At 40.6% G+C, this 25,779-nt stretch overlaps 1 protein-coding gene across 1 annotated transcript; it reads left to right on the plus strand.

Annotated features, from left to right (window-relative positions):
• Window positions 1-2,625: 2,625 nt before the first annotated feature.
• Window positions 2,626-24,743, plus strand: gc2 (guanylyl cyclase 2). Its single transcript, XM_071459796.1, has 26 exons — window positions 2,626-4,361; window positions 7,750-7,808; window positions 7,935-8,776; window positions 9,875-10,324; window positions 10,640-10,768; window positions 10,918-11,097; window positions 11,223-11,340; window positions 11,440-11,741; window positions 11,832-11,963; window positions 12,075-12,178; window positions 12,286-12,404; window positions 12,771-12,855; window positions 13,036-13,132; window positions 13,341-13,463; window positions 13,881-13,961; window positions 14,061-14,237; window positions 14,561-14,717; window positions 14,833-14,982; window positions 15,343-15,491; window positions 15,855-16,018; window positions 16,168-16,360; window positions 16,468-16,642; window positions 17,139-17,237; window positions 17,521-17,615; window positions 17,709-17,794; window positions 20,503-24,743. The coding sequence occupies exons 4-26, from the start codon at window positions 9,947-9,949 to the stop codon at window positions 20,645-20,647; spliced, it is 3,438 nt and encodes a 1,145-aa protein (XP_071315897.1). The 5' UTR covers window positions 2,626-4,361; window positions 7,750-7,808; window positions 7,935-8,776; window positions 9,875-9,946; the 3' UTR covers window positions 20,648-24,743.
• Window positions 24,744-25,779: the final 1,036 nt, after the last annotated feature.

Here is a 25,779-nt window from a genome sequence, read left to right on the forward strand (position 1 = left end):
TATATTTGTGCATTAAAGAGTTACAGCATAACTTTACATCCTAGCAGCTTGGCCAAAGCTTTAAGTATGGGCAGACAAACCTGTTATGGGACCCTGGGGCAAAAAGTGCTGTTGGCCCCCATTGACCCCACTATCATTATTTCCCCAGCCACCCAGAAAAATGAAGAATCCATTTAAGCTGATATTGCGCTTTACTGTTGCAAATTCCTAACAAAATTTCCACTTAATGAAATTAGGTACAACAGATTTCTATGAGGTGGGGCCCATTGGGCACCTACTTTGATTTTAATTCCAAATTATTCCACATAATCAAAAAAATTACCAAAAATATTTAACACATTACTTGATCATTCAAGAACATGAACTCAGCTAGATTGCTGTGCACATAGAACAACAAAGACAAACACAAACCGAACTCTAAATGAACTGACATCATTCCTGTAATTTAAAGACCACTCATGTTTTCTTTGCAAATAGGACAATGTTGACAAATGTGAGAACCAATCAAAACTCTTGCACAGTGGCTGAACAAATACACTCACCACATACTTTATTATGAACAACAGACTAATTCTTCCTAATTCTACATGGCATGGATTCCTTTGAGATTCTGATCCATGTCGACATGATTGCATGTCATCATTTCTACAGATTTGTTCATGCTGCCAATCTCCTGGCCACTGAACTTCACTGAAGGCATTGTCATTCTCATGAAACCTTTGTGACATGGTGCATTATCATGCTTGAAGTAGCCATTAGAAGATGCTAAATTGGGGGCATAATGGGAAACACATGGTCAGCAACAATACTCAGATTGGCATTCAAACCATGATTGTTATGTTTTTTAAAGGGCCCAAAAGTGTGATTGTTGAAACAGTGACATAGTGAAAAAAGTGAAGAGGGCAACCCAGACTGAGGTTAATGATGTCACGGTCAGCTTATCAGCAGCTAACCTCCCCAAGCAACCAAACATAAGTATGTGGGTGTTCTTGTTCTGGTCTCCACTATGGGAAAACACTGCAGCAGCAGCAGCAGTGTGGAGGACATAAACCAGCTGTGTGTGCATGCATATGTGTGTATATGTGTGTGTGTTAATGCTGCGTTCTGTTATCTGTAGGAGGCGGCAGGAAGTTAAGGTCCCGTCTGGGATGAAGTCAAGACCCTAAACTCAGAATGAGAACAAGACATAAAGGAAGGAGAGAAATGTTCCAGGAGAATCTAAGACTAAGTGTAAGAAAAGAAAATGAAAAAAAAAATTATCATTAAAGAGACGCAGACAGTTAACAGAAAACGGGGAAATGGAGGAAAGAGAGAAGATAGCAGGTGCTGAAGGGAGACGAAACCAGACAGATAAAACTGAGACAGAATAACACAGAAACAGGGAGATTATCAGCTCGTTTGTCCAAACATAAAGCAAACGAACATGTCAGCTTTCAGCACAAGACAAGATCGTAACTGCTCAGCTCCGCAACACGATTATGCTGCTCTGTGTGACAGCTAAATGCCGCTGTGAAAGGCCACCACTGCGTTTTGATGATAAAAATCAAGGACTGCCAAGGTTTTCTTTTGAGCCAATGTGGATGAGAAGTCGTGAAAGTGACCAGAATCAAGGAAAATATGAGTATCTTTGAAATCTACAACTCCATGACAACCAAGCAAGCTTCAGCTACCGAGGAAGACCATGACATACAGTCTAAAGCTCTAGAACAAACAAGTAAATGAACGTTGATTGTTTTGTCAACTATTAGTAAAACTTTGAAGAAAAAGTTCAGAATCGTGGTAGTGGTCACTGTTCAGACTTAAGAACAAAAACTAAAACAAAAAACACAAGATACTAATTCTTGTTCTCTGTCTAAATGGCTGAAAACACAGAGTTAATGCATGAACAATATCTGAGGTCTGTTGTTTCTATTTTAGGCCCCAAAGCTCCCAGTGGGCAACTCATTTACCCTCCCATTTCCCCTCTCCCTCACTGCCCTTTTTCTCACTCTTCCCCTCTTCTTACAGCATTTCTCGGGACTCAACAGGACATTCGAACCATGGATTTGCCTGACCTTGCCCATGAGCATTTCCCACAGTGGTTAAAGAGGAAACTCTGGTCACAATCTTTTTCTAACACTGTAGTTTGGTTCCTATCTTTTCCTCATATCCTTATCTTCCCCAATAGTTTATTTCTCACCATGTCTCTGCCTCTGCACTCCTCATTTTCCTTCTCCTTCATCTTGGCCTGCATCACGTTTTCAAGATAAGCTAATGATTTTTAAAATGCCCTGATTTATCACCACAAACTCTGTGTTGTAGTAACTCACTGGAGCGCTCTCAAGATAAGCAGCACCGATGTTGTTCTTGAATGCAAATTGGAGGCTGGTCAATTGATTGATGAATCAAATTAAATAACTGGTGAATAATTGTCTGTTTCAACCACCATTTATATTTGGATTGCTTACATCTCAGGAATATTTTCATATTCTCTTGAGGGGAAGAGTTTGTTCCCCACTTGTCATCATTAATGTAGCATGCCTACTTGGTTGCTTTCAAGCATCCAAATATAGAGTTACCTTTTACAGTCTTTTAAAATAACTTTTTCCACTCTCTTAGGGTTTTGTATGTATTCATCAGATAACTCTGTTTAGATTGTGATATATGTCGGTGCTTTGTCTATGTGTTTTCCTTGAGTAAATGTTGAATATGTTTCTGCGCAGCTCTAAGCGAGGAGTGAGATAAGAGAAAAGCTTTCGAGATCCTCTGGTTGCCATAACAAATAAACAGCAACTTTGTGTGTGTGTATGCTCACCAGCCATTTATGCTAGCTGCCTCCTAGACACTATCTGATGGCGTGATAGGCTATAGCTTCATAAGCCAAAGAAAGTTAACCATCACTAAAAGAGGAATGAAAGACAAGACAATATGTGCATTTGAGGAAGAAACACGAAAGTTGTGTTAACGCTTACGCACTTATGTTTGGGAGTTTACACTTTCATAAATGTGTCTTTTCCAGCGAGGCTATCAGCTCGACACGCCTCTGTCTTTCTGTCTCTCCAAGATAAACAGGCAGATGGGAGGGAGAGAGGAGTCGGGATGAGTCATGCTTACTGATGTATCAACACTACAAACACATCCTACAGGAAAGAGGAAATTCTTTGAGAGAGGTTGACCACTGAAGTTCACTAGACTGACATGACAAAAGTCATTTGCTTTGATGAGGCTTGACTTTGTGCTGCAGAGCCTGACCTCCATTACTTTAAGATGCTCTCTACCCTTTTTTTTTTTTAAATAAATTTAATTTAAGGCTGTGTGTGGTTGTGTCTGGGTGGCAGGGTCATTCTTTATCTTACTCATTCTTATTTTTCATTCATGTCATTGTGCCTTTCTGCATTTCTGGCTTTTCATCGCTCCTCCTTTGATGCGTGGTCAAATTGCAGACCACATCAGATAAGGAAAACATTTTTTTAGACTGACAGAGGTGGGGCCGGCAAAAGAAAAGAGAGGCTCTGAATAGATATGTCAACACACGTCAATGTGGAATTGACTGCGATTAAATATGGTATGTACTGTAAAAGAAGTAAAGGAAGTGAATGGAGTCCTGGAGCTTCGTCCACCAGCTGAAAGTTCAAATCTAGTCTATATCAAAGAAACACTGATTTCTGCAAATGTGTTGCCCTACACAAAGTAGTACAATGTGATAAGTTGTTAGTAAAAAGTTACACCTAAAAAGCTCATTATGATCAGACTTTAAGGGATTACAACAAGCTGTAAACAGAACACTTACATTTTATTGGATCTTTGTGTTGCGTCAGTCTTAACCCCACTGGTCTGCACTGATACCCACAGCTGGTCTTATCTCTGCTGTGAACTGGAATCAGAACAACTACCAGACACCTGTCTCTAGGCATCTTATCACTTATTGTAATACATTTCATTCATTTCCATTCAGTTGCATCGATATACACAGTTTTGCACATGGAGAGCTGCTGCCACTGCCCCAGACAGAGAAAATGACAAGTGACGAGAATGAATGAGTGGACTGAGGGAGCTATAGCCACAGCAGAGCAGGTGAGGTCTTTGAAAGCTGTCAGACAGCTTTTCAATTTTCACTTGAATAAACGGTCAAAGAGCGTCCACATGAGTAAATAAAAATGCTAATTGGATTATTGCATTTTCTTTTTCGTTTTTACTTAAATATCGCATCCTGTGAGAAGTGGGGTCACATGACTGCTGCCCTGAAGACCACAGGTGTGCTGACAGGGCAGCTCACACAGGTGTTGTTAGTTTTCTTTGTTCTGTGTCCTGAGATCATTCAGTTTGCTCTTCAGTTGAGCTGCTTTCCTCCATCATTTCACCTTTGTTCCTGAGTGTGTTGAGTGAGTCGTTTATTTCAGTATATTTCCTCAAGTCATGTTTATTTTGTTGTTAAGTAGCATCTAATCTCCTTGGTTTGTTGTCACAGGATTATATATACAAGGACAGAATGTATTGATGCACTGACTTTAATTTAGAATTGTTTGTTGTTTTATTCAAGATAAATATAATTTGACCTGTCTGTGCACTTTCTTTCATTTGTAGAAATATAACCACTCAGCTGTAACCACTCACACCTGACTGACTGCAAGCAAAATATTAAATCCTTTCAAATGGAATCTGCTGACTGCTTCTCCTGCTCTGCTCTTATTCATTAAGTCAAGTCCAGTGTAATCCTAGAACACATACATGTGTGAAAAATAAAAATGCTATCATGGAAATACGTATTCATCTTCAAGTTTACATGAGCATTTGAATAAACTCCCCTAAACGCTTCTGAAATGACTTTAACATTTTTAATTTTAGTCTATTTTTCTGCACCAGATGCTTTGTGGATGAACTGGTATATTATAAACATGGATTGTGCATTTAAAGGGAAACTCACCCATTTTTAAGAATTCACATTTATTTCTGTGCCCCAGAGCAGTTTGGTCAACATTTGTGAACATGCAGCTCTCTCCTCTAAAGTTAGACCAGAGGGAGAACCTTAAAGTGTGTGATCTTCTATAACAATGAAAGGGGCTCTGACACTGAGAAGCCATAAAATGTTTGTGTAATGTCTTACACCAAAATGGGTGTTTCAAATCGTTACCTTTTATATCCAGTTTAAAATCTGGATGAGACCTGTTAGGGGGTACACGACACAGATACTGTAGATTATAGGGTTAGCAAGGTAATTTATTTCCCCCAGTGGCTCAAAGTAAATTCAGCTCTATAACTACATCAGCCAGACTAAGAGCAGGCCTTCGGTGTTTTTAGACTGACATTTACAAGAAAGTCTCCAGAGTGTGTGTTTGTGCTGTATTAGTTCATCATTTGTACTCAATAGCGCTTAATGTAGGGGATGCAATTAATGACATTTAATGGATATTTTAATGGAATTCACAACAGTGTTGTGTGTGAAGAGTCCTCATCTGAGGATTTTATGATTTCTAGCTTTAGGGCAGATAATACAGACTGAACTGTCCTTGGCCACAGGAATAACACATGGCGTTAATTCTTATATTTAGTCAAACTTGATTTCAAATGAATGAGCTGTATGTTTCCGAATGTTGTCATTATTTTTTAGCTGCTGTTTGTGGATTTTTTGCTACAGCTTTGAATGAATGAATTTTGAACATTTCCTTCACTTTCAGCTGAAGTTTTAAGGAGTTTGTGTCACTCGAAGCTGATGTTTTTTCTAGACTTCGTCTTTGCTAGTTTCCTCTTTCCGTCTCGATGGCTGGTTGCATGGCCCCCTGGGGTCAAGCCGTCTGCCTCCCCCCTTCCATGGCTAATGCTAGCAGCTAGGAGAGCCCAGCATTTTGCAGTTGGTTAATTCATTCCTTCATTCATTCATAGACTATGCATGAAGTCTTTTTGTGTGTACTTCAACTCACTTTACAACATGACACACCAGAATTTTCTGTCCACTGAGTTGATGTGTTCTCTGAAGTCTTGCACTTCCTGGGATTTGAATGCGCAAGTCTTTTTATCCCTGTGTTGTCCATGTATCTCAACCAGTTGTTCAGTGCTGTTTTTTCTAAAAGAGTCCAGGGCCCTGCTTTCTACTTTTTCCATGTAGAGGTTTACCTCTGTTGTACTCAGTGGGTAGAGTTCAGGCAGAGGTCTGGCAGATCTGGTCTATTTAGTTTGGTTCTACGTTGATGGATGTTGTTGTGTACCAGGTATCACCTTATGGTTTCTACCTTGATGGTTTATATAATGTTAAAAAAATAAAAATAAAAAATGACTGCTGTCTTTGAGAAGCAATAGCAGAAGCAGTGTGATGTTGATGATGAGGTTGGGGTGAATATTTGGTCATCAAAACAGTCAACCTCTAACTATGACCCCCGGTTGTTTCCTAAGCTTAACCAAGTAGTTGCTTCGACCCAAATCATGATTTTTCCTTAACCTTAATCTCTAAACAAATCTTTAATCATATGATTTTTGTAGCTGTGGTTTGCAACAGTTCTTGTTGAAAGCTAATTTAGATCATTTTTTTAAAGAAATGACAGATTTTAGTTATGTGTAATGTCACCTGAGAGCCCTGACTGTAGCTGCTGTCACCAGCGATGGAATGTGGAAACTTGTTTTGTCCTGTTCGGGGCTTCGTCAGCCCCCACCCACCCAGCCCACACTCAGCTTGCTCCACCTCTGCGCACTGCGGTGCCGGTCAGTCTTGAGATTGAGGGGCCCTTCAACAGTGACCGCTAAGTGGCTGTTTCATAAAGCTAAGTGCCATTCAGAAAAGAAAGAGCTCATGATCAATTCAAAGAGTTGCCTATGGCAGAGACTGTCATCACCTGGATATAAGGAGAGAGTTCGGATGGTACAGTAACCTGCGGCTGAACTCTGATGTAGGCCTCAGTCAAAATGAATTCTATGGGAGACAGATAGAAATACAAATGAGGCCCCTGAAGTCAAACATTCAAACAATTAAAAATTGATTGAAATCTTGTAATATACTTGTAAGTTTTAGCCCACATATTCTGTCTTTCCTCACACTTCATGGCCTTCACCAGCAATTGATTCCACACTTCGGTTATACGATGTTTTTCTCAAATATCATATTTCATTTTTGTGCTTTCAATCATTTTATCAAAGTTTTTCCAAATAATCCTGTCTGAATTTTTTTTTAAAAAGCAAAATATTAGGGTAATACAGCAGCATGTGTTTAAATGTGTGCTGCAGTGTTACAGTAATAGAGTCAAAGGGTTCATCTGGCAGGATTGGGATTTCACATCTGGACTGATTTGTCTTGGTTTTGACATAATGTTGGTAGGGTCATGATCAGAGAGTGTATGATGGAGGATATAAGATGGGATATAACTTTATCATCCAGTTTGGAAAGTTGCCTTCATCCTCATAGCAACATAAAAACACTCAACAGTTGTTTTTTTTTTTCTTATGTAGATGCTTAGAAAAAATACACATAACAACTTCAATTGTGCTTTTGACATTTGGGGAGAAAAAAATTGTTAAACCATGTGTGGCGAGTCTGACAAAAGGGCAAAACAGTGAGTCAGATAATCAACATTAATCCATCAGCCCCATGAAAAGGCCAAAACAGTGACGTTTACCCTGCAGAAATGTGCAGCTTGTTCTGCCACATTGTGCAACGCCTTGTAACTTTTTAACACCACCACAATGAAGGAGTGGCACTCAGGGGGGAGCAGAGGAAGCCAAAATCTGCTTCATGTAGGCCCCAATTGTGATTCGAGTAGAAACCTGAGTTTTTTTTCTTCCTAGAAAACTCCCCCACACACCACGGGACAGTTTTCTGCACAGGAGACTGAATGAAGAGGCTGGTTGGTGTTTGTGTTGTGCTGCCCTCTAGCTTTCAGAGAAGCACTGTACTGTTTATCACAGAAGGAAATACAGTAAATACATGATGGCAAGAAACATGCACCAAGGTTTTGTTTATTTTTTTACAGGAGACAGTTGAAGTATGAAAATGAGTCATCGTTGGACTACTCAGAGGGACCTGTTGAGAGCTTTGCGAAGAGTTCATTTACAGTTTATTTCTGTTTGTATACATACTGTATAAAATACTGTGGACTCAGTTGGACCACTTCATTCCTCTGATCTGGTCTGCAGATAGGGCTGGAAAACATGAAATAAATCAAATGACTTCTCATGCCTGACTGGGCTTAAAAGTTGAGTCAAATTTATACACTGTAGATGTTTAAATTTCTTGTTTATTGTACAATTATGCATTTGCAGAAAAATGTTAAGCAGTTAAATCAATAAATTCATTTAAATAAAAATAAAAAATTGTTAAAAAATTCTATGGCTCACAAAATGTGTTATGCTTGAGGAATTTGGTCTCATAGCCTCAGTATTTCTAAAATACTGCACCTATACCTGTATGTTGTTAGGCTCTAAGGCTTCTGCAAAAAATATTTTAAAAGTTAACGATGATAATATTAATGGTCATGATCATCATTTTCACTTCCCCTATGCAATCAGTGTGGCTTACAGCTACAAAGGTCCTGATTGGATTTGATATAATCTGACAGGACAGGTCACACACTTGTTCTAGGTCATCTCAAACACACACACACACACACATAGGGGACGAGCTGTAAACCTTCTTGAGATACACCATCACCTGTGTTACGTGTATGCATTGTCACAATGCAGTGGCACCATGTTGGCTTCCGAATGTGAGGAAGTAATTCAGGGATTTATTTTTTGGATGTAAACAAAAGGGAAAGTGATGAAACTTTCGCTTTGGTGCAGAAGAAGCAAGATCTGTCCATCTCATCAATGCATGGTAGGAAACCTTTAACAGAAAATAATGATAGTGCAGAGGAAGCAAGGCATAGCTATTTTGTTTATGTAGCATATTAAATTACAAATAATTACAAAAAATTACAAATAATTTAATTACAAATCAGCGTGCGTGTATGGAATCAAACCATACAGACCACAAAGATGGACTAAAACAAGAACATAAGAGGTCATAGTGCATGTGCCATTAGTCTGCATTTAAGAGCAGGTCTGGAAAAGTGTGTTTAGAAGAAGTACTTTAAAAGACAACACTGACTCTTAAACTCCTAACTCAGTCAATCTGAGGATCCTGATGGAAATAGCAGAACTGCAGGATCTACTCATGCTGTCAGTGTCTGTGACAGGATGACTTGACTGGCTTGTTGTATCATATTGTTGACAGGACTGAAGTTGCAGGCACTGGAATGTTTACAGCTTCTGACAGATGCTGACAGTTTTAAGACAAACATCATCATCCAGGGAGCTCGACCAACATAAATTTGTGAAATTAAATGACTGTCACTTCGAAGGCTCTATAAGCCTCTCGACTTGCTCATCCCCGTCCACATTACAATCAGGTCACTGAAATCAGAAAGCTAAGAGTCATTTTTTATCATAACGACATGTAATATCATTTTAGGTCCAACCTACTTGATTTGTCTGCTCTTGTGCATAACCATAGAGAGATTTCTACACAAGGATTATGATAGAGTGCAGGTATGACAGGGTCTCAGCTGATAATCCTGTTATAGCTGACTGAGCTAGAGACAATGTTCTTGCATGACACTGATTTCAGTTCAAATTACATTTTAACTAAAACCATTACAGTTGTTTACAATCAGCTGTCAACTATCCTTATTCTTCTCTGAGAAAGTATACCTCATTGCTAAATTGAAGTGAAGGTGTCATAAGTAGAGATCATGCTTGCAGCCCTTATAATTTCCCTCCAAAACAGCTGGACTTGATTTGGTCCTTTAAACTCAAATATCCTCGGGTCAAGGGCTGCAGGTCTATTAAATAAAACAAGCAAAAAAAAAAACTGAATCTGGAGGGAAAAATCCAAATGTAAACACACTTTTCTCCAAATCCTTTGTTTTTCTAGGGAAGCATCATCATCACCAACAGACCTTCTTCCTCCAGGTTCTTGTGAGCTTTGGAGGCTGTGAGCCTTGAGATGCGACAGCAGTACCGTGCCTTCATCTCCATACCTCAAACATGGCAGCAGACACCAGACAAAACTCGTTCTCCTGCCCCTGCTTTACCAAAATCTCCTCGTCCTCCCTCTTCCTCATTTCATCTTCCACCTCTATCCCTTCCTGCTCCACTCCATCCATCACTTCGTGGCCTCATGAAGTTCCTCCTGGTTCTCCTGTGTTTACTGCCCTGCCCAGCCCAGGGAGCCTGGTTTCGGGTTGGGGTGGTGGGACCATGGGGGTGTGACCCTCTGTTTGCCAAGGCCCTTCCCAGTGTGGCAGCACAGCTCGCTGTCAACCGCATCAACAGGGACCCCTCACTGGCCTACGCTGCAACCTTCGATTATACTGTGCTGCAGGTATACAGCTGATCTTAACTTTGGTCAAAAAGCAGAATCTTTGTGTCAACCCTCGACTGAAGTGTTGCCCAGCATCAGTGTGCTCCATACTATCAGATCCTACACCATCTTTGATTTTTAGTGCAATGTCAGGCCTAAAAACTTGCCCATGCTACAATTGCGAAAAGATATTTGAAAGATACATGATAGGACTGAAAATTTGATGGTCTGCCTGCACCATTCTAACATAGATACAGATGTTAGAATGGTGCAGTTTATGACTGGTTTGTTGGTTCATGTTTTAATTTGACTGACTTGTTGGAACTCCCTCTTCAGGAGCCATGTGAGACATCAAGGGCGCTGGAAACGTTCATGGGTTTCCACACCAAGGCCTCAGGGTACATTGGACCAGCCAACCCTGGCTACTGTGATGCTGCTTCAATGCTGAGCAAAGGCTGGAACAAAGTAGGCAAACTGTCTAGGGGAATGGGTCTTTAGAGGCAATTCAGATATGTTTGGTCACATGAGAAATGCCATGATATAATTGTATTTCTTGTCTTTTTTTGCTTTGACATGTCCATTTTGTCTTTTTTTTCTTCTTCTTCTTCTTCCAGGCGTTGTTTGCTTGGGGTTGTGTTGGCTATGAGTTGGACGATATTCGGAGCCACCCGACCTTTGCCCGCTCCATGGCAAGGCCCACTTGGGTGCTGCTAAGCGTCATGAGCTACTTCAGGTGGGCCCACACCGCCATCATCTCTTCCTCAGAAGCCGTCTGGGTGGAGACGGCCACTAAGGTTTGAATTTGCTTTAGTTTTCGTATATCTGATTCTGCAAAAAATCTAATGATTATGTAAACCTGTACATTTGTTTCAGCACCTTGATTTCCTTATTTAAGTTGTGTTGTCTCTGACCTGTTCAGGTAGCTGATTCCTTGAGAAGCCATGGTCTGCCGGTCAGACTGGTCAGCTTTATGGAGAACACACCTCATGGCATCAGACGAACTCTGGCCAAGGTTCGCAAGATGAGAGAAATAAGAGGTACAGGGACCATTGTTGCATCATCCCTCCTCTCCACACACTCATATCGTTATCAAATAAAGGTAAAAATGACCCAAAAAATGTTGTGTCTCGTTCTAGTTGTGATACTATGCATGCACTCGGCGCTGATCGGTGGTGGAGTCCAGAAGCTCCTGTTGGAGACGGCCTACGACATGAAGATGATTGATGGCTCCCTGGTCTTTGTGCCCTACGACACCCTGCTCTACAGCCTTCCCTACCGCAACATCTCCTATCCAGTTCTGAAGAGCAACAGCAAGCTGCTGCGAGCCTATGATGCTGTGCTGACTGTCACCATCGACTCAGGCCAGCAGTCATTCTACGAGGCCTACAGAGAGGCCATGGACAGGGGGGAGGTGGCGAGGACGTTGAAGCCAGAGCAGGTGAGGGATGGAACTTGGCAAGAGTCATGAATGTGTGCTGTTGAGAAGCTCTTGAGAAAGGCAGTTTGAACTGAAATCTGTGCCCTATAGGTGTCACCTCTCTTCGGGACCATCTACAGCTCGATCCTCTTCATGGCTCATGCGGTGCATCGAGTTCGGCAGTCTAGGGATTGGATGTCTGGAGGAAACCTCGCAAAACACACCCGCAACCTGGCCTTTCAGGTACTGAGTGGTCTGAGGAAAACCGTGTCCAGACAGACAGAGACGCTGAAAGAAAATGATGAGTTGCAAGAAAAATAGCTGTTCCAACTATAAATCTTATTAACATTGCAGGGTTTCAGCCACCCAATCAGAACCAACAGCTCTGGAGCGGCTCTGCTGGACTACCTCATACTGGACACAGATGGACTCTCCTGGGAGCTGAAGCCAGTGTACAGGTACTCAAGAGTTTGAATTTGGTCTCCCTTCCCATTCTCAAAGAAAAGGTGGTCTTCTTAGGTTTAACAGTTGCATTAATAACTAATGATCATATGGCTGATGACAGGATCGACATGGAGGCCAGAATGGTGCGCTTCCTGGGTCGAGACATCCACTTCCCTCGAGGCTCCGGACCCTGGAGGGACTCCTCCTGCTGGTTTACTCCTGGAGTCATCTGCTCAGGGGGTGAGGACCTGCACACACACAAGTATATACTGTACATCCATTCATGCTGTTGTTTTGGTTTACTGTTGAGACTTTTATGGGTGATCAAGGACTCTGCGAATAAACATAGTCCTGCACACGCACTTCCAAAATGCTGTTAAGCTTGGACTGTTTATGTCAGTGCATTTAAATGGCCAACTTCATGCATTTTGTCCAAACATTTTCTTTAGCTTTACAGTATACAAATGTGCACCCATTTTCAATAGAAGAATTCACTATGGATTATTTAGATTGGGTTAGTTATTAAATCCTTGGAAATGCTGACTGAAGAACTCTTTTCTCTTTTCTTCAAAAACTTCAATCAAACCTCTTCTTTCTCTGCTCCAGGTGTGGATCTGTTCACGACCATCAGCATGTTTCTCGGGGCCATTGCCTTCTCTCTCTTTGCTATTGCACTGATTTACTGCATCAGGTACATAGTCAGCAGGAAGTCGTGTTATTTGGCCTGAAAACTCAAGAGTATCAATATATCTTAAGATTTCTGTTTGTAGATAAAGACATTAAGAACGCATGACCACTTGTGGTTGTTTGTAGTTCAGTTTGTTTGTATCACTCATTCCTTCCCATCTCCTCCTCATCTCTTGTTGCCTAGGCGACGCATCAATCAGATTCGATTGGTCAGGGGTCCAAACAAGATCTTGCTGACTCTGGCAGATGTAACATTCATAAACCCATCGCTTAGCAACAAGGTCAGCCACTCTTTGACAACTTGCATCACAAAAATAAAACAAGAAGTTGTTGTAAAGTTTGATGTGTCAATATTAATTAAATAAATCTATATTTGTTTACTTCTTTAACTGTTAGAATTTTTTTTTGAGAGGTTGCAGTTATGTAATTGAAACTACAAAACTGGTTTGACATTGGTTTTTCTCACATTGTGAACTTAACTCTCCACAGAAGTTGAGTCTGGACGACAGCAGAGCCAGTGGCATGAGGAGCGTGTCAGACCACAGCATCGCCTCACCGGTCTCCACCCAATCCCCAGCCACCTATGAGAACACCAATGTTGTCATTTACGAGGTGATGCGAGGCGGTTTTATATCCTCTAAGGTCCTTTCCTATTTGTAAAGACTGAAGAAAAATGACCCAGTGGTGGCCTTAAGAACAAACTTGAGTCATGTCATTTCTCTTAATGGAGCCTTAGTCCAGGTGCTGGGTGCAAAATTTGCCTCATGGTTGAATTTACCTTTGAGCCTGCTAAAGTAATCTCATAAAAGTCAGTGGCCACTGTAAGAAAATCAGCATAACCACCATGAGGTTTTGAAGCTTTGGGCCTTTTTTCTCCATCATTACCTTCAATATAGGTGTAAAAATGAAAATCACCCAAATTAAAATTTCCATGTTGCAGCATCAGTTTAGTTTAGAACCTTGAAAAGACAAGAAAGAAGTGTTTCTTAATGTAACTGCTTCTGTTTCTTTGGTGTTCCTCATCTACAGGGGGACTGGGCGTGGCTGAAGAGACTTCCTTATGGGACGTTCAGCAGAATCAACCCCAAAACCAGCGATGTGTTTGAACTGGTCTGTGATGTTGTTGTGAGGCAAAGTGGATTTTATTTAGTTTGAAAAATTGTTTATTAACTCACTAAAGTGTTTTTTGTTTTTTTTTTTAATCTGCAGATGAAGGACATGCGTCATGAGAACGTCAACCCTTTCCTGGGCTTCTTTCACGACTGTGGTGTGTTCGCCATCGTGACCGAGTTCTGCTCCAGAGGCAGCTTGGAGGACCTGCTGCTGAATGAGGATGTCAAACTCGACTGGATGTTCAAGTCCTCTCTGCTACTGGATCTGATCAAGGTTAATATATATTAGAAAGCAGTGACTTATGAGATTTAAATACTTAGATGAAATGTGAAAATCTTGGAAGTTTGCTTTGTTTTTTTTCTGTAGAAATACCATCTGAGCACTGAATACTAAGTGTTCCAGTAGTTCTGTCAATTGATATTGCAATATCAGCTTATTTTTTATCATCATTTATACTAATAATAATAATAATTTTAGCATTGTAAATGAAATATAGCCCTCCAACCTTCCGCAACTGGTCATTTGAGACTCACTGACCATTGAAAAGGGGAAGGTAAAATCTGAAAACAATCCAACCTGTTCGCTTTCTGTCTCAGGGTATGAAGTACCTCCACCACCGCGGAGTGTCCCACACTCGTCTGAAGTCCCGTAACTGTGTGGTGGATGGCCGCTTCGTCCTTAAGGTCACAGACTACGGCTACAATGAGGTTCTGGAGTCTCAGAGGTTCCCTTACATTGAACCACCTGCAGATGGTGAGAGAACAGATCAGATTGTGAACCAGAGTGACATTCAGTTTGTCCCACTGGAGACGATTTGTATGAGTTGCCAGCCACAGAAGCGAAGTAATGTGAGTTCGGTGTGTTCCAGAGCTGCTGTGGACGGCTCCAGAGATCCTGAGGAGCGGGCAGCCTGGGCTTTACGGGACTCTGCCTGGTGACGTGTTCAGCTTCGCCATCATCATGCAGGAGGTGGTGATCAGAGGGCCTCCGTTCTGCATGCTGGACCTCTCTGCTGAAGGCAAGACAATCACTTCCCAAACCTGAAAATGCAAGACAATAGAGGTGCACGTTTTTTTTCCTTTATCTGTACAGAACCTCAGATATCGTTTTCTGGTTTTGACAGTTTTCTTTTTGCCACAACAACTGACAAGTTAAAATATAGTGAAAGTCAGGAGATCACAGGTCATTATGGTTCATCCTTTGATAACCATGAATATCTGAAGGCCTATTGTTGCAATAGCTTTCGAAATTTTTCTCTCTGGAACAAAGCGTTGGACAGACGTTGCCATCCCCATAGCCAAGCTGCTAGCATGGCTAACAGCAACAACAGCAGGCATTGACCACACAAAAGAACAGCTGAAGTTTCTCTGTGTTTTAGAAATCGTTGAGAAGCTCTGTAAACCCCCTCCTCTGTGTCGGCCTGTGGTCAGTCCAGACTACGCTCCGTTAGAGTGCATCCAGCTGATGAAACAGTGCTGGAACGAACAACCAGAAAAGAGGCCCAGCTTTGAGGAGATCTTTGACCAGGTAGGCTAAACAACCAGTGTTGTTTTTTTTGTTGTTGTTTACTTAACTTAATTTTTAGGGAACTAATTTATCAATTAAAGCCCTACTTGTGTGTTTCACAGTTGCTTTCTTATAATAAACTGCTCTTATGGGAAAAAAAAACAATTGTCATTTGGAGTTTTTGTGTTTTTGGTGGTTGTTTTATATGGTTCTCAACAAACAAAGTGGATGCTTGTAGCATATTGGGTTGAAACAGTCTCTTTTGCTTTGATGGAAGTCACTATAGTTGATGTTCAGGAAATACAATCTTATACTTGATTGATCTGTCCAACAGCTACTTTTTATTTCTCCTCTGTCCTTTTGCCTCCTCTCCTCTTATCTCAGTTTAAGAACATCAACAAGGGGAAGAAGACCAACATCATAGACTCCATGCTAAGGATGCTGGAGCAGTACTCGTCAAACCTGGAGGAGCTGATCAGGGAGCGAACGGAGGAGCTGGAGATCGAGAAGCAGAAGACAGAGAAGCTGCTGACACAGATGCTGCCGCCGTGAGTTAATGGGGTGGGATTAGACCTCAAGTTCTGGTGAACGCTAACTGAGCACCATGTTTAGTTTTGACCCTCTGGGCGTTGTGAGTTATATTTGATCGAGCCACTATGATCACATTACAAACCTGTGTTCCTCTTCCTCCCTTCAGATCCGTGGCCGAGGCTTTGAAGGTGGGTGGCACAGTCGAACCAGAGTATTTTGACAACGTGTCGCTTTATTTCAGCGACATCGTCGGGTTCACCACCATCTCAGCCAACAGCGAACCCATCGAGGTGGTCGACTTGCTCAATGACCTCTACACGCTCTTTGACGCCATCATAGGAAACCATGATGTCTACAAGGTGCTTCTAACTTCTACCTTTTATTGAGTTCTGCTGAGGCAAATATTTTACCCTCAGGCTTTAAACCTCTTTAGATCACACTGTTGATCTGTTGTGTTCTGCTCTAGGTGGAGACGATCGGTGATGCTTACATGGTGGCGTCTGGGGTTCCCGTCCCGAATGGCAACCGTCATGCCGCAGAAATAGCTAACATGGCTCTTGACATCCTGAGCGCTGTGGGAACTTTCAAAATGAGACACATGCCCGATGTTCCTGTCAGGATCCGCATAGGGCTGCACACAGGTGACGACCATGAAGACCTTAGCTAGCAGTATAAAAACAGAACCTGACAATATACATCTACATACCGTTCATATCCAAATATTTGTGTTTAGGAGGAAAAAACATAAAAACAGGATTACATATTGGTGCAAGGCTGATTTTTAATATAAACTACCATCTGCATGAGGCCAGGCTGCATGAATATTAGCTGTCAAGGTGACAGAGAAGTCTGAATATATGGCTGGAAGTAATGGATAAATGGGTTGAACATACAGCTTCTGTTGCTGGAGTTGTGAAAATGGAGATGTAAAATGCATTTAAAATAACACACACAACTGCATGGCCATGTTATAAAGTGCATTACATTGGACCTCTTTTATATGTAGCCCCCAGTCTCTCTCGCTCTTTCTCTCTGCCCTCTTTTCCTGTCATCTCTCCATTTTAAAATTCTCCCAAAAGCTATTTATTCCTTAAAGTCAAACCCCTTCATAAAAAATTGTGTGTGTCTGTGTTGTAGGTCCATGTGTAACAGGTGTGGTGGGTCTGACCATGCCCCGCTACTGTCTGTTTGGAGACACAGTGAACACTGCCTCTCGGATGGAGTCCACCGGGATGCGTAAGTTACAGATGTTGGCTGCAGTTTTTTTATTAATATTAATTTACATTATATTTTCTTATCTCACATTCCTAAATGTTTTTTTTTTTTGTTTGTTTGTTTGTTTTTTTTTACTAAAATTGGGTCAATTCTGGTGGGAACAATTAAAATTGTCTTGTGTTTTAGACCAAAGTGACATATTTGGTGCCAAATGCTTGTTACTGTCGTGATGCCTTTTCCTTTCTATTCACCAGCCCCCTGAAAATGATAATATCTTTTTTTGTTGTTTGTTTGTTTACTGAAGCCTACAGGATCCATGTCCACCAGAGCACAGTCAAGGTCTTGCGGGACCTAAATCTCGGCTACAAGGTGGAGTTAAGAGGCAGGACAGAGGTCAAGGTATGACCCTGTATCAGGGACAAGATTTCAACAACATTGATCGGATGACAACAAAAGGCAGCATCTCAGTATCTGTCTCTCTCTTTTATTCAGGGGAAAGGAATAGAGGAGACCTACTGGCTTGTAGGGAGAGATGGATTTACCAAACCACTGCCTGTTCCTCCAGAACTCAAGTCCGGGTATGAGCAACTATCCTTTCTCTTCCTCCTTTGTTGCCTTGATTTTTGCACTCAGCACTGTCTAAATTCTGAGTCCTACACTGGTCGCTTTTCCAAAAACATCCCAGACTAAACCCATCTATCTAAAAGTGCCTCCTGGTGACATCTTATTTGACAGTTTCGTAGACGAATGAGTCGCGTTGATAGCAACAAGCAGTGTCATCTGCTTGTTTAACTTTAACGGGGCCGCTCTCATTCTTGTCCACACATGTGGCCACTGTAGACTTCCCAGTTCTTACTGCATGCACGAGTTCCAGTTAGAAACAGAAGCAAAACAAGAAACTTGAAGTTTGAAGCTGAACTCACAACATTTTTTTAAACTTTTGAAGTAAACAGCTGTTAATGCTGAAATTGGCTTTGAAGCAATAGCAGTTTCTGTCTTTTTCAAATATGACACATACTACCGAGGCTAAAATTCACAACTGTTGCACCTGATGCTTGTTTTTCTTCCCGACACTGTGGCCATCAGGTCGGGTTGTTAGCCTGCTGTTAGGCTGTCTCCAGCCAAACTGTAACCTCTGCAGTTGCTATGACTGTCTAGTCTATCTAGCAGGTGGATTGCAAGTGTGTGTGTGTGTGTGTGTGTGTGAGTGTGTGCTGTGTTCATGCTGTTTACTTCATCCCAACAGGCAAATGGCCCACGGGCTGCAGATGGCCGAGATAGCCCAGTACAAGAAACGGAAAGCCGAGAAACAGCAACAGGAACAACTTGCAAAGAAGAAAAACTGAGGTAATGTTATGCATTATAAAAATGTATAACATTACTGGCTTGGTTGGCAACATGACTCATCCTTTGGCAAACATAGCTTGTTAGCATGAACTGTCTCGAGGTGCGACCACAGTTTGTTTGCATTTAGTTGCATCTTGAACATGACTCATTCAGAGTTTAGGAGGAAATCACAAGCAGCTGGTCAAACGTAGGGTTCTATACTAACATTGTTATCTTTTTGTTTGTACTTTTATTAAAATAATTAGGAAAATAGACACCTAGACGTGATCTTCTTTCATGTGATTAATGTAGATTATCACATGGATGCTATGGTAGATAACCAGTAGCTTCTTGCTGTAGGTTTTGCACTAAAAGATTTCTAATGAGATTCTGAGTGAATCATGTTTCTGCTCAAGATTAATTCAATTCTAGATTCAAGTAAATGCAAATTAAACGCAGCAACATCTAGAGACAGTTCAAGTGAGGGATGTGGGGATTTCGTCCATAGTAAAAAAAACTTCTCTTTTCATCCGAGGGAGGGGGTAACCATCTTGAATTGTTTGTCACTTACAAAACTCAGTTCTTCTACTTTACAAGTTTTTAAAGAAAAAAAAAAGTCGACTCCTCACCGCGTTGCTGCTGTCGCTCGAAAACCTCAAAAATTTTGTTTTCGTGCAAATATTTGAGTTGATTTTGAAATTTTCTCAAAACCAACATTAGTGAAAATTCTACCAAGAAGAGCTTTTCGTCCAACAGCAGCAACGCATGCTGACACTGGTTAACCTGGGCTGAAATGGAAAGTCTAAAATGTCATGGTGCTTCTTTAAGTCTTTAAAACGTCCATGTTGATGAACGGCTGCAACACCAAAAACACAACAGATGCAGATGCTAAATTTTCTCTCCATCAGTGGAAGTGATCACATGATCATGTTTCAGTGACACAGTAAAATCATTTAATGCCACACGTGTTGTGTCTGTTCATCCCAATATACAAGAGACTCTGCTTCAGGTCGGTTTCTTGTCAGTCAGGAAGCTTCCTTATGACGGGCTCCAGTGTTTCCCCTTTTATTTTTTATAGCAAATGGTTTTAGTCCCAGCTTCAGATTTTAAATGCAGCCACTGTGCAAAAACACTCTGAAATAGTTGGCAAAGTTTTGGAGAAATGTTTCTGGAGATTACATTGAATTATAATACTTAGTATTCTTCGCCATGGAAACACAATCTCACAACAAGGTCCATTTAGTAGCTTTTCAGGACCTTTTGATCACATGATCTTCATCATTTTCTGGAGTTAGCTTAGTTATGGGATTGTGGCTGTATTTTATTATTATTATTTTTTAATACTTTATTCTAGATGTTCAAATTTTTGAACCTCACATTTGAAGTCAACAGACGACAAGAACCATAGATGCCACTTTATGGTGCCTGACCTCAAAATTTACTGTGTACTGGGGAGACACTGCTGCTGTGTCTGTCTTGATGTCTCAGATCTCTAAAGTGGTCAAGATGTTGTCGTGCTTTCTTCTAAAAAATGCACTTACTCGCTTTCTTTCCTGGAGTTAGTGGAGAAGATTAATACCAGTCTATACCAGTGTACCAGTTAATTAAACAGCTGGGATGCCTCAAGACAATAGTTTATTCATCCGTCCATAGATAGTTAGTGTTGCTAGGTTTATTTTTTAACTTTGGACAGAGCCAGGCTAGCTGTTTCCCCCTGCTTCCAGTCTTTATGCTAAGCTAAGCTAATCAGCTCCAGGCACTAGCTTCGTACTTGACACATTGATCTCAAATCTTGTCGGAAAGCGAATAAGTGTATCTCCCAAAACGTGGAGCTGTTCCCTTAATGAATCCTTCCTTTTCATGTTTTAGTTTAGCACTTTTCCTTTCCCGTCTTAATATTCTCATCGTCTTTCCTCCACCCCTCTCCCCCACCGCCTCTCTTCCCCCTCCATCCTCTCAGCACCCGAGTCAGCATCGCAGCAACCGAGTCAAAGGACATAAAGCTGGCGTTTCACAAGGCGGTGAAGAAGATCGCTCACGTCCGCGTCGTGACTCAGCTCTACGCGACCGAAGACGAGGACAATGTCATGATGTCGCACCACTGACTGAGCTGTAATTTCACTGCCAGTCCTGGCTGACAACACCGAGACAAACCTGTTACACTGGAGGAAAAGCTCACAAGCATCAGACTGAGGTCTGAGGTGTGAAGTTACCTCGGTGTTTCCTTACAGAGCCCTCTGCTAGTGATCCTCCACGGAGAAACGTTAAGAGGAGCACACAGGGGCAGTGAAAGTGTTAGTTCAGATTAACAGCAGTTACTGTGTGTGTGTGTCTGTGTGTGTGTGTGTGTATTAACGGCTTGAGCTGAGAAGATGAAGTCCTGTGTGGAGCTATGTATAGAGGCTGCGAGGTGGTGACTCAGCAAAGCAGGGATGTCTAGAAACTGCCAGTCAGCAGCGGAGGAGCGCAGCTAATCTCTTGTTCATTTCCTCCTCTTTCGCTTCCCTTTTCCTCCATCTGAGGTCTGAGGAGGAGGACGAGGAGGAGGAGAGAAAAGATGGCCGCCTTTTGCTTTCACCACCTTCTCTTGATTCTCCATCCAGTTTGTTTGTGGCTGTGTTGCTTTGGGTGCCATTTTTGGCTTTAATTAAATACCAAACAGTAAAGAGGAGACAGGAAATAAGGGAATATACATCAGAGCTGCAAATACCAATTACTGACAATATAGACCAGATCAGTTCTTTCTCACATGATCAGTGACCGCACTTTGAAAAAGAAAAAATGGAAGAACTTAAAGTTTTAAGGCAACAAAGTTCAGCAAAATTGTAATAAAACTTTTTTTTTGCTTTTGAGTTTGTTCAACTCTCAGTTCTCAGATCAAATATCAGTTATTGTCAATATCGATCATATCAGTTATTTCTCAGATGATCACTGACTAACAATGAGGAATACCCCAAACTATTCAACAGAGACAAAGGTGATGTCTTCAGCTCTCTTCAACCACAATCCAAATACATTTCATTTATAATTATAACATCGTCAAATAATCACTTCAGCATTGTGAACTCTGTATACACCATGACGCCACAGAATTATCAGTGGTTCCGTGGTGAATTCTTCCTTTTTAAGATAAAGTATTGACACTGGTTCCCATCAAGATTTCCCTCCACGAGAATTGAAATTTCAGTTCAACAAAGGCAGCACTCAGACTTTCTGGCACAGGTCCTCCTCAGCTGCAGCACAGCTCCTCAGTCTGGACGAACGAGCTGCCAGATGTGAAACTGTGCAACTGAATAAATGTCGGTGACCTTCCCCTGAGTAATTAAAGACTAATAATAGTCCAGATAGTGGACAAATTGAGCAGGATTGTTCCCATGAAGGGAAAGGTTTTTGTTATTTTTCTTTCTCGTGACCAAATCTCAACCACTTCCAGAGCTAAATTTTGGGATGTGTCTCTTTTTTCATCTCACACCAGGAAGGAGATCCTTTTTCTTTCTGTCATTTTATTGTATCATCACTAATATTCAGTGTACACAGATGTTTTATTGGTTCAATGTGGTCGGTCTGCTGGGACAATTGAAAACTTAAAGTAATTCCTTTTTAATCAAGCACTCATCTAAAACCTTTCAGAGGCTTTGCTCAGGGAGGAGGAAGGGAAATGATCACCTATTAATCTTACTGAGTTCAGTTTTCTCCTCATTGCTGTTTTGGAGACATTTACATTTTTGCACTTGGAAGTTTTAATCTGTGACTTGGGCAGAGATTTGTACAAACCTGATACCAAATATTTGCACTGGCAAGTAGAATGAATGCATGTTGTTTCAGTAAGAGTGAATTGGTTAATTGTTGGTGTTATTTTGACATGAAAATCTTGTGTAGTGCAGCTTTAATCTTTAGGTGTTTGCATTTAAATACTGTATATTTGAACCTATGCAGAACGGCTCGTCATCATCTTATAGCTTTATTTTAATGTCTGTACCAGACCTGTGTTGATGTAAATATTACTTTATATCTGTTTAACTTCAGATTCAGGCAGTTATTTTACCTCCTCTGAGTTTACTGTTTCATTTTGTCATCATAATAGAAAATGATCCTGAATGTAGATAAGGAATAATCAGCAGTAGGTATGGAGTCCACTTTATTTTTGTAACTGAACGTTTCAATAAAGTTTGAATTCACTGCAAAGACTTGAGAAGTTAAACTGAACCCTGCAGCTGCTTTTAAAACAGTCCCACAGCGTCCTCTAGTGCCCAGCACAGAATCAACTCTGCTGAAGCTACAGATGGCATCCTGGAAGCTCTGGAGGATTATCCTCACTGATCCTCTGTGTGTGTGTGTGTGTCCGTTCATAATCCATAAACTGACAGGCAGCTTACCACACTCTTGCTGTATAGATATATTTTCGAACTGACTCCCCACACACACATTTTTAGCTTGTGCCCCTTAAAAGTAAGGCAACATCTCTGTGACCTGGTTTAATATGTCTGTAAACTGTGTGCAGTTCAACCAAAGTCATTTTTCCCTCTCAATTTATTTCATTTAAATAATTTTTAAGAGCTGAAATTTTAAAACTCTGTGATATTTCACAATAAAATAAGAATTATTAGGAAGTGGTAATTAACATAATACTGTGTATTAAAAGTAGGTTGTAGGTTTTCTCTTGATCGTCTTATGACCCTCCAGATTTATGTTGTGACCTCTTCTGGGAACCTTGACCCCAAGGTTTCATTGTAGGCTACGTGCACAGACACACAGGAGAATGCAACAACTCTCTCTTAAACCCTTTAAAATAATCTGTGGGTTAATGAGTCTTAATTAAAATGTTGTGGCAACAGATTGACAAGCTGTTAAATTCTTTTTTTTTATTTATTTGTCTTTAAATTTTGTAGCTAAGTCCTCATTCTTGAGAGTGCAACATGATATTTTCTATGTTTTTGTCATTAACAGACATTGAGTGTTTAGAACAGTTAATGTTTTGTGAACTGGGTAGAAATGCTGCATCTATGCATCCAAATTCACAGCACAACTAAAGAAATGTGTGACCTAAAAAACCAAAATCTTGATAATAAACATTATCACATGATCATTAGTGGTTTAATCCTCATCCTGCCATGTTTAAGTCCACCTCACCACATTGATTTGTTTGTGTAGTGCCTGTAGCGTCCAAATTCCATTTTCAGTGTGACCTTTTTCATTTCTCTGTTTATTTGTTTGATAGTGTCTCTTTTTTATCTTCATTTAATCAGGCTTCACTGTGAGTTCGGCTCTCTCACACCTGGAGACTGCCCTTCCACTTGTCCCACCAAAATGTATCACTTATGCACTTCTGTAAGTGAGAACTGCCCAGATAATTTAGAGAATTTCATTTAATTTAGTGAGAGGAGACTCTGCAGGACACTGAGCACAAACATGCACTTGTGGAAGAAAGGAAATGTATCAGAAAGACACTAAAAGTACAAAACCCTCCTTTAAAAAGCATGTAGGAGACAAAAAGTGTGATCACCAACTGGTCAGAACAACCAACATGATTTAAAAACATAAAGACTCTCAAGCCAAACCCCAAAACTTTGAACATTGAAAGAAAGATCTTGAGGCAAACAAGCACAGGAGGATAAAAACAAAAATATCAGCAATATTAAAGAGTCTCAAAACGAAAAATAGTGAAACAATGATGATAAACAAAAGGTTTTATCCAAAATTCATCTTTCTTTTAGCCACATCAATATATATTCTTTCCCATCATGTGACCCTCAGAAGGCTCCAGTTGACTGACATATGTTTATGTACAAGTAATTTGTGATACCACAGTGTTAATGTACTTTAAGTGCTGGTACAAAACCACACTTTCACTATACACTATATCTCAGGACAGGAAGCAATTAACGTTTTCCTTAAATAGAGCTACTGTATGTTGGTCACCAAAAGAACCAAAAATAGATGCGAAGCTTAAATGTGAATCTTTTTACTGCAAGAAAAGTGGAAAGTTTAATTTACTGATTACTTTTACACAGGTGCTTCTGAATACATCAAAGGTCCTGGATACTTAGTAAGTAGCAAACATACTGGCAGAGAAATATACTAGAGTATGAACCATAAAGATCTTTATATACAGTCAGTATCACATAGATATATAAAGGTCCAAGTTAGACTGTAAACTATATTTGTTTGAATGGTATTAAAGATTCAATGTTTTTGAACGTGTGCAGATTTGAATAATTTGTCTTCAGTTGTATAAATAAACTGTCTGTCTGTGTCTGTTTAAATTGCAATGTCAACAGCAGCAGCAGCAGCAGCAGTGTCGCAACTGTGCTTGTTCTGAAATAACAGACTGAGTCTGTAACAAAGGGAAGCATGCTTTCCTTTGTGTTTCCTGTGTGTGTGTTTCAGCTTTGTTGGCTCTGCTCCTTTGTTGCAAGTACAATAGGCAGCAGACGGTTTTCTGTAATGCTGAACCCAGACCAGCAGAGGGTGCTATGCTATGGTAACAGTCAATCTGGAGGAGGAAAGGGAGGAGTGTCAGGGATCAAGTTTGCGGGCGAGTTGGTCATGAAGATGGTAGAAACATGGGTGACTAAACAAAGGAATAATACAAAGAGAATCTACACAAATATGGGTACATGTAAATGAATACTAGATTTTTGTTTTTCTGAAAACTAAACTGATATTTACCATTTAATTACCCACATAAACCTGCCGGGTTAATATGACTTGCTATTTACACCCCATTCCTTATACTCTCTGCACATGTGGACAGTTTTTTGTTGCAGGGATTTGCAACATGTATTTTGACACAGAAAACAAGGCCTCACGGTCAGTTGATAAAGCAGACCAACCTTAAGATCATGTCCGCTGATACTGAGCTTTACTGGTGAATAGAAGCTTTAAGAAAAGCAAACGTTCTTGTGCTTGAAAACTGATTAAAATATGTTGGATTGGGTTTTTATATTTTAGCCTGTCTGCACTTTCTTTGTCTCAAAAATGAGAAATATTAAATTCTTAGAAAAATAAGCAGCATCCAGATTAGATCACTCATTTTCAAACAAAGAAAAAACTACTAAATACTTACTGATTTCATTTGTTCAATTTACACCAGAGAAAGCAGCTCACATTACCGCCTTTTATTTCTACAAGAAAAGTTGGTGCTGGTGTCACATTCTCCCTCTCTTCTCTTCTTATTATACTAAACCACAATTCAGTTTGAGTCACAGGCTGTTTGTGCATGGAAGAATCAATCCAT

This window comes from Trachinotus anak, unplaced genomic scaffold (genome assembly GCF_046630095.1).
Source record: "Trachinotus anak isolate AG129_WGS33_773 ecotype Australia unplaced genomic scaffold, CSIRO_AGI_Tana_v1 ptg000023l, whole genome shotgun sequence".
Taxonomy (NCBI): Eukaryota; Metazoa; Chordata; class Actinopteri; order Carangiformes; family Carangidae; genus Trachinotus; species Trachinotus anak.

Coding starts and splice junctions, on each gene's coding strand:
- gc2 (XM_071459796.1), top strand. CDS start 9,947: ATGCGACAGCAGTACCGTGCCTTCATCTCCATACCTCAAACATGGCAG. Junction 12,405..12,770: donor TGGAGTCATCTGCTCAGGGG/GTGAGGACCTGC, acceptor TCTCTGCTCCAG/GTGTGGATCTGTTCACGACC. Junction 17,616..17,708: donor GAGGCAGGACAGAGGTCAAG/GTATGACCCTGT, acceptor TCTTTTATTCAG/GGGAAAGGAATAGAGGAGAC.